At 42.9% G+C, this 8,772-nt stretch overlaps 1 protein-coding gene across 1 annotated transcript in view; it reads left to right on the top strand.

Annotated features, from left to right (window-relative positions):
- Nucleotides 1–5,717, top strand: part of Enpp1 (ectonucleotide pyrophosphatase/phosphodiesterase 1) — a 73,452-nt gene extending 67,735 nt beyond the window's left edge. The window contains exon 25 of the mRNA XM_021221210.2: nucleotides 4,912–5,717. Coding sequence (XP_021076869.1) covers nucleotides 4,912–5,082 — 171 coding nt within the window. The 3' untranslated portion in view covers nucleotides 5,083–5,717. The remainder of the gene's footprint in view (nucleotides 1–4,911) is intronic.
- The last annotated feature ends 3,055 nt before the right edge of the window (nucleotides 5,718–8,772 follow it).

Genomic DNA, 8,772 nt, shown 5'->3' with positions numbered 1-8,772 from the left:
CATCTGGGTTCTTTCCAGCTTCTGGCTATTATAAATAAGGCTGCTATGAACATAGTGGAGCATGTGTCCTTATTACATGTTGGAGCATCTTCTGGGTGTATGCCCAGGAGTGGTAATGCTGAGTCCTCAGGTAGTACCGTGTTCAATTTTCTGAGGAACTGCCAAACTGATTTCCAGAGTGGTTGTACCAGCTTGCAACCCCACCAGCAATGGAGGAGTGTTCTTCTTTCTCCACATCCTCTCCAGCATCTGCTGTCACCTGAATTTTTGATCTTAACCATTCTGACTGGTGTGAGGTGGAATCTCAGGGTTGTTTTGATTTGCATTTCCCTGATGACTAAGGATGTTGAACATTTATTTAGGTGCTTCTCAGCCATTCAATATTCCTCAGTTGAAAATTCTTTGTTTAGCTCTGTACCTCATTTTTATTAGGGTCATTTGATTCTCAGGAGTTTAACTTCTTGAGTTCTATTGGATATTAGTCCTCTATTGGATGTAGGATTGGTAAAGATCTTTCCCCAATCTGTTGGTGGCCTTTTTGTCCTATTGACAGTGTCCTTTGTCTGTCTTTGTCATGTAGGTGTGTTTCCTGTATGTAGCAAAATGCTGGGTCCTATTTACGTATCCAATATGTTAGTCTATGTCTTTTTATTGAGGGAAATGAGTCCATTGATGTTAAGAGATATTAAGGAAGTGATTGTTACTTCCTGTTATTTTTGTTTTAGAAGTGGAATTATGTTTGTGTGGCTATCTTCTTTTGGGTTTATTGAAAAATTACTTTCTTGCTTTTTTTCTAGGGTGTAGTTTCCTTCTTGTTGGTGTTTTCCATCTATTATTATTTGTAGGGCTGGATTTGTGGAAAGATACTGTGTAAATTTGGTTTTGTCATGAAATATCTTGGTTTCTCTGTCTATGGTAATTGAGAGTTTTGCTACGTAGAGTAGTCTAGGCTGGCATTTATGTTGTCTTAGGGTCTGTATAACATCTGCCCAGGATCTTCTGGCTTTCATAGTCTCTGGTGAGAAGTCTGGTATAATTCTGATAGGTCTGCCTTTATATGATACTTGACCTTTTTCCCTTACTGCTTTTAAAATTCTTTCTTTGTTTAGTGCATTTGGTATTTTGATTATTATGTGATGAGAGGAATTTCTTTTCTGGTCCAGTCTCTCTAGAGTTCTATAGGCTTCTTGTATGTTTATGGGCATCTCTTTCTTTAGGTTAGGAGATTTTTCTTCTATAATTTTGAAGATATTTACTGGTCCTTTAAGTTGGGAATCTTTGCTCTCTTCTATACCCATCCTTAGGTTTGGTCTTCTCAGTATGTCCTAGATTTCCTGGATGTTTTGGGTTAGGAGCCTTTTGCCTTTTGCATTTTCTTTGATTGTTGTGTCAATGTTCTCTATGGAATCTTCTACACCTGAGATTCTTCTGTCTCTTGTATTCTGTTGGTGATGCTTGTATCTGTGACTCCTGATCTCTTTCTTAGGTTTTCTAACTCCATGATTGTCTCCCTTTGTGATTTCTTTATTGTTTCCATTTCCATTTTTAGATTTTGGATGTTTTGGTTCATTTCCTTCGCCTGTTTGATTGTGTTTTCCTGTATTTTTGTTTGTTTGTTTGTTTGTTTGAGACAGGGTTTCTCTGTATAGCCTTGGCTGTCCTGGAACTCACTTTGTAGACCAGGCTGGCCTTGAACTCAGAAATCCGCCTGCTTCTGCCTCCCGAGTGCTGGGATTAAAGGGATGTGCCACCACGCCCGGCTTTCCTGTAATTCTTTAAGGGGTTTTTGTGTTTCCTCTTTAAGGGTTTCTACCTGTTTACCTGTGTTCTCTTGTATTTGTTTAAGAGAATTATTTATGTCCTTCTTAAAGTCCTCTATCATCTTCATGAGAAGTGATTTTCAATCCAAGCCTTGCTTTTCCTGTGTGATGGTATATCCAGGTCTTGCTATGGTGAGAGAATTGGGTTCTGATGATGCCAAGTAACCTTGGTTTCAGTTGCTTATGTTCTTACGCTTGCTTCCCACCATCTTATTTTTTTAATTTTTATTTATTTTTATTTATTTATTATTATTTTCTTTATTTACATTTCAAATGCTATCCTGAAAGTTCATACCCCACCCCTGCCCCTGCTCCCCTACCCACCTACTCCCACTACTTGGCCCTGGCCTTCCCCTGTGCTGGGTCATATAAAGTTTGCAAGACCAATGGGTCTCTCTTCCCAAAGATGGCCGATTAGGCCATCTTCTGCTACACATGCAGCTAGAGACATGAGCTCAGGGGGTACTGGTTAGTTCATATTGTTGTTGCACCTACAGGGTTGCAGCCCCCTACAACTCCTTGGGTACTTTCTCTAGCTCCTCCATTGGGGGCCCTGTGTTCCATCCAATAGCTGACTGTGAGCATCCACTTCTGTGTTTTCCAGGCACTGGCATAGCCTCACAAGTGGCCGCTTTATCAGGGTCCCTTCAGCAGAATCTTGCTGGCATGTCCCACCATCTTATTATCTCTAGTGCTACCTGCCTTAGGTATATCTGACTGGAACCTGTCCTTCCTATAACCCTAGTTGTGTCAGTACTCCTCAGAGTCCAGCTGTCTCTCTGACCCTGTGATTCTGTGATTCTGTGATTCTGTGATCCTGGGATCCTGAGATCCTGGGATCCTGAGATTCTGGGTGTGTCAGAGCTCCTAGGAGTCAAGCTGCCTCTGGAACCCTGAGATCCTGGTGTGATCAAGCTCCTCGGATTCTGCGATCCTGTGATCCTGGGCTTGTTAGAATGCCTGGGATTGGAGCCTCCTCTGGGTGTTGTGGCACTGGCTGTGGGAGTTCCGCCCAAGATAAACCAGCATAGACTGGAAGGAACCAGAACCACTGTTTGGGCGAATTCCTGTGTCCCTGGATCCCGCTGATCCCAGTTACTCCCAGTGGTGCTGGAACAGATGTCAAGTCGTCCTCACCCCTGATTCTAAGATCCTGGGCGTGCTAGAGTGCCTGATAGTGAAGCCTCCTCTGGCTGCTGTGAGACTGGCTGTGGAGTTTGTGCCCAAGGTAAACTGGCACAGATCGGAAGGAACCCCCAAAACTAGACTTGTAATCTCACTATTATAAATTAATGTTAAAGCTATAGTGAGTAGGAAAGCATTTAAATGTAGTTCTTCCATATCTAACAATATGAAGATCTTTCTTATAGTATTTGCCATTTCAGTGGTGGCTCTTTTTTTTTTTTTTTGTAACAATTGTTGATTTTTTTTTCATCAATTCTTTTCCTTGAGAGATTAAGTTGCTGTTAAATACACATCAGTTGTCCAGAATGATGTAATAAGTATTAAACATTAAATATGCTCTGGAGTAAATAGCTGAAGCATCAATACAGAGAAGCAAGGAAGGAGCCTCTTGTATTAAGGTCAACTGTGTGCCTGTTGGCACGGTGCTGTGATCAGTGGAGCCAGAAGAGACTCAGGCTGTTCACCTCTTCTGTTCCACCATGCTTACTCGTGGCTTTGGCCCACATGAACTAAATATGATTCCTGCTTTTCAGATTTCACATTTGAATTCTGCACCGACCTGCCAGGGTTGGGGGCGGGGAGAGGCAGCCCCAAATTTATCCTTCCCTCAAAATGTTGAGTGACTTGAGTCAAAGGTCACAAGGCTGTTCTACTCTGCCATTCGAAAAAGGAGTGTCCTCCCTAGTTGATGGGAACATTGTATTCAGTTCTTTAATGGCAGCATAAAAGACACTAAATGTTGCAGTGAGCCAGAAAGAAAGTTATTTTAATGCTTGTTACACAGTTACTGTTTCTTCTGCTTCCCCTCTGAAAGAGCGACTAAGCATTAGTTGCATTAGCCTGAAGAAACACTCTGGTTATAAGTCTTCTTTACCCATTCCTAAGAATGCTGAAATAAACGGATGCTGCCTGCTGACAAGGAGTTAATGGCTTCAGGTGCTCCCCTCAAAGTAAGGGTTGTGGCTGGGAGGGGATGGAGCAGCAGCTGATTTAAGTTTGATGGGAAATTCGAAGTTGCTGTTCTGCTCCTTGTATGGTAAAACTCTTCATTATTTTCTACTAATAAGGTCCCAAGAGTGCATGGGGCTTTAAAAAACTATTACATTTATAATGTGTGTGTGTGTGCACATATGTGTGAGCATGTATGTGTGTGCACATGTGTGTGAGCAAATGCTGTGTGAATCTCAGAGAACATCTCTCAGAAGTTGGCTCCCTCCTTCCCCAGCCTTTGTCCTGGGGATGAAGTTCACTCTGCCAGGTTTGACAGCATCTTCCTGGCCCCATAGACCTTTCTGCTATATGTCTTTGACCTTTTCCCATGGCCATTTTCAGAGATGCTTAGAGCATATGGATGCGTCCTTCTATCCCTGCTGTCTGATTTAACTATGGCCTCTACTTCCAGTGACCAGAAAGTCTGCCTTTTTTTTTTTTTTCTGATCACATTGTCAAGGTCTTTACTCTCTTCAGAAATGAAATTTCATCTTACGTAGTTTCCAACCCCAGTTCCATGAGACCATAAAGATGACACATTCCTGTGATAACTAGAGTTGGTTTGACATAGTTGCTCACATCTTATGCTTGATCTTTAAACCCAACCTGGCTTTGGCTCACTGGGGCAGGAGAGATGGTTCAGTGATTAAGAACACTAGCTGCTTTTCCAGTAGCCCTGGGTTGGACTCTTAGCACTAAATAGTAACTAGCAACCATCAATAATTCTGGTTCCAGGAGATCTGGTCACCTGATTTTTCATGATGCACAGATAATGCATTCAGGCAACACACACACACCTGTGACTTCTGTCATTTCCCAGCCTAAAATGTCCTAAGTAAATAAGCTGAGCGGAGGGGGACCTTACTGGGAAGGCGGACCGAGTGTTCTCTGGTAACTTCCTAATCTTCTGTCCCAGCATGGGAAGCGGGAGTCTTCATGGGTTGAGGAGTTGCTGGCCTTGCACAGAGCTCGGGTCACCGACGTGGAACTCATCACCGGCCTCAGCTTCTACCAGGACCGACAAGAGTCAGTTTCAGAACTGCTGAGGTTGAAAACACATTTGCCAATCTTCAGCCAAGAAGACTGACTGGTTTTTTTTTTTTTAATTAAAAAAATACACCATAGATCTTTTTGAAAGAGTCTTATATTTTATACAGTCCTCTACACTTCTGCGTTGTTTGGAAACTGTCGAGTGGAGTTAAAACTGGGACTCCTGTGTGGTGTCGATGTCCCTGGTGTCATGTGTGACGACTCAGCACATCTGCAGCGTGTTCTTGTCCTGTGCCGTGCAGGTTTCCTGTCTAAGAGTTAGATGTGTTACTAAAGCACTGGGAGTAAAGACACTTCGCCTCAAACCTGGAAGTGTTCTTAGTTCTCCCTTAAGGGACAAGGGGCAGTGTACATGGTCTGGGGACCTGATGTTGGAATCATATTGTTGTTAATAAAACTAAGTAAAGGACTGGGGTAGCTCATGTCCCATTTTTTAAAAAATGGAAAATGGTTCTGGATTAATTTTTACTTGGATTTTCAGTTTTAACTAAATGAGTTCCCATTTCTATCTTTTCTGTCTCCTCCAATAACCAAAGTCTTATGCTTTTAAAACAAATTGTGATTGGATCTCTTCAGGTTTAGTGGCTTTCAAAAACTGGACTTTTGATGGAAAATTTGTGAGTTGAGGATATCTAGCTTTTATAAAAATCAGACTCTATGTTTATACACACATGTACACATACACATGTGCACATGCATATAACACATGTGCACACACAGGTGCACACGCATGTACACACATGTATGTACACATGCACACACATGTGCACACCTACACACGTAACACACCCACACACATGCACACTCTCACATATGCACATGCACACACACCCCAGTCATCTTCACTAGAAATGCATGAAGACTGAAAAGAGCCCTGAGCACGCTTCTCTCAGGTCATTAAAATTGGACTTTGGATGAAACCCCAGAGAACTCATTGGCACTTGCAAAGTGACATTTTTCTTTTCATTGAGAAGAGTGTTTTCTCTGCACAAGAGACCCCCCCACCCCCACAGCCATGGGAGAAAGGCTTTGCCAGGCTTAGCTCTTCAGTTTGAAGCTGTGTAGATCTGAAGAGAATTTGTCACCCATCCCTTAACATCTTCACCGTGCACACGACAAATGACACAGTGATGTAATTTCCCCTCTGCAATGATTGTGCCCTTGTTCCAACCTGTGAACCTCCAGAGGTTGCCTTAAATTTTAGGTTTCCTGGGTCCACTTTGATATTATATTCGTCTACCAAAGATTTTCATATGTCCCTTCCAGGATAATCATTCTTTTTGTCATCTGTAAAGATGTTTAGATAATAAAACTTGCCACCGACGTTGATGTAATAACTTAGAAGGTGTTGTTTTGTTTTGCCCATAGACTCTTGTGTGCGTATCTTTCAGTCTGTTCTTTACAAGTTTGGTACTTCCTGCCAGTCTGTCTAGGGTTTTGTATGGTTTTATGTTCCCTTTTATCTATTCTGGTGTTGTTCCAAGTAGGTCTACATATAGGCTATTGTTTTATTTGTAAAATGTTATCTGTGTTTTGCTTCTTGATGTCTTCTATTTGCTGAAAACTTTTATTGATTCCATTGAGCATCAGTTTTTTAATTTGTTTCATGTACATTTGTGATTGCTGGTTGGAACATTTTTACGATGCCGTCGTACAGTGCTCGTTGGTACAGCCACATTTCTTCTGTCAGTGTTTGTTTCTATGTGAGGTGGGTTTCTTTTGTCTTCAACATATTTTTCTGCTTCTCATGATTGTTTTCAATTAAAACCTGGATTATTTTAGGCATTATAGAATTCTGCATTTAGCATTTTGCATCTTCGGTACTCCTCTGACATCATCCCTGCAGAAATACTGGGGGCTCGGCCTCGCTCTTACTCTCTGGGAGCTGAAGTATTTCACCTCCTCCACTGACATTAGGATGAGAGGAGGTAAGCAGGGTGGGGAATTCAGATCTCTGTTCATTCATGGCTGATGCCTCCCATGCCGGGATGTGAACAGTACCACTTACTGCTTCTGCCAAGTCTCCAGTGATGCTGGCATCCTGGAGAAAGCTTCATCACCACTGAATGGGGATGACCCTCTCAGTCTACTCAGCCTTCACTGGCACTACCCTGGCAGCGGAGCTGGAGAGCTGGGTCCAGCTGGCTTCACAGCTGGCCAAAGGTAGAAGTGTAGGCTCCACCCCCTTGGCTGGTGTGGGAGGGTCTTCTTTGTGTTTCACAGGAGCAGAGTAGAGTCTGTTGAGCTCTGCTCTTTCCTGCCCTTTGGATAGGGAGAGTAATCTGTGTTTTCCACTCCCTGCTCCCTCATTCTGGCATCTTCATGCTCCATCCTCAAGTCTGAGGTAAATGAGCTAACAGGAAAACTTGGGACATGGAACGTTACTCTTGAGTTCTGCGGTACTTAGCCTGCCTATGTAGTACCCAGTCCTCCTGGGTTTGCTTTATGTATAATATAAAGGCTTTGCCACCCAATTAGCAGGATATGTGCTTAGTTACATGACCCACTTGGCCTGAAGCATCCTAGCGGGGCTTCATTAAATGGATAGGCTCCCATTCTCTGAGCTAGATGCCGAAGTTGTAAAGAGGAACTGATTATAATTCCTGTAATCTTGAGGAAACAGGCCACGGCCGCAGAAGTGTGAGTGGGTTCCTAAGGAGCAGGAAATGTCAGTGAACCATGAGAGATATACTGGGTACTTAATTCAGAGTCCATAGCTCTTAGGGGCGACCTGTAGGTAGATGGTGGCTTTGTTCTACTTTTTCTGACAAGGACCAATATGCAAAATGAACCCCCACCCTTTAAATCCTAAATCTGACTTCTGCACCTTGGGAGTCCATACTTCTTGAAGAAAGTAAGGAAGATCCTTAGAAAATGACCCGTGTGGTCAGTACGTTCATTGCTGAGAAATAACCAAGCAGAATTAGAAAAAAAAATTTTTTTTAAGAACAGGACCACAGTGGGAAGAAGGTGAAGTCTCAGAGTCTGTAGGGAAAGTGTATCTGAAGTGTTTAAGGACTGTTTAAATGGAGGCTGTGGGGAGCCATGTGTTCAGGAGATGTGATGACGTGAGGCAGATGACTGCCCTGAGAAGTCTGGTCCTCCTTGCCCTTTTCTGTGTTATTAGCCAGGGTAATGTCTGTCCTGTGGGCACCTGCTTATCTGTCAGAGTTCCTGCCACTTGAACTTTGAAACAATTAAGCTGATTACCCTTCATGTAGAAGCTTGTAGCAGGAAGAGGGTGATGTAAACGCATTCCTAAGCGAAAATTTTAGCGTGGCTACAAAGCAGGGACATTTGGGGGCCGGTTTTAGTCAGTCCAAATATTGTAAGACAACCAAAAATTATTATTCTACAGGATGTAGGTATGTCTATACCGAGAAATGTCAATTTCTTAATAAAACTCTAATATATTGAGTCTTGGCAGCTTTCCTATGTGGCTATGTGTGGGGGTGGGTGGGGGAGGGGTGGAGCTCCCCACAGAAAAATGATACGGAGTCCAGGCATTGTTGACAATTAAACTGCAGCTGCATTGTTGGAGGGAGAAAAGGAATTAAAGTTCACTTCTGGTTCACAGAGCAAACAGTGCCAGCCTGTAGCCTCTGTCCTCTTTGTGGGCAAGGGCATGTGACTGTCATTCCAGAGTCAAGAAGAGTCTGAAACTAGAGGAAAGGTGCTAACTTGTGACAACTGTAGACATCTTCAGTGTGAAATGTTTGACCGTATC

Source organism: Mus pahari, chromosome 21 (genome assembly GCF_900095145.1).
Source record: "Mus pahari chromosome 21, PAHARI_EIJ_v1.1, whole genome shotgun sequence".
Lineage (NCBI taxonomy): Eukaryota > Metazoa > Chordata > Mammalia > Rodentia > Muridae > Mus > Mus pahari.
Note: the sequence above shows the minus strand (reverse complement) of the source record. Positions and strands in the feature narration are given on the sequence as shown.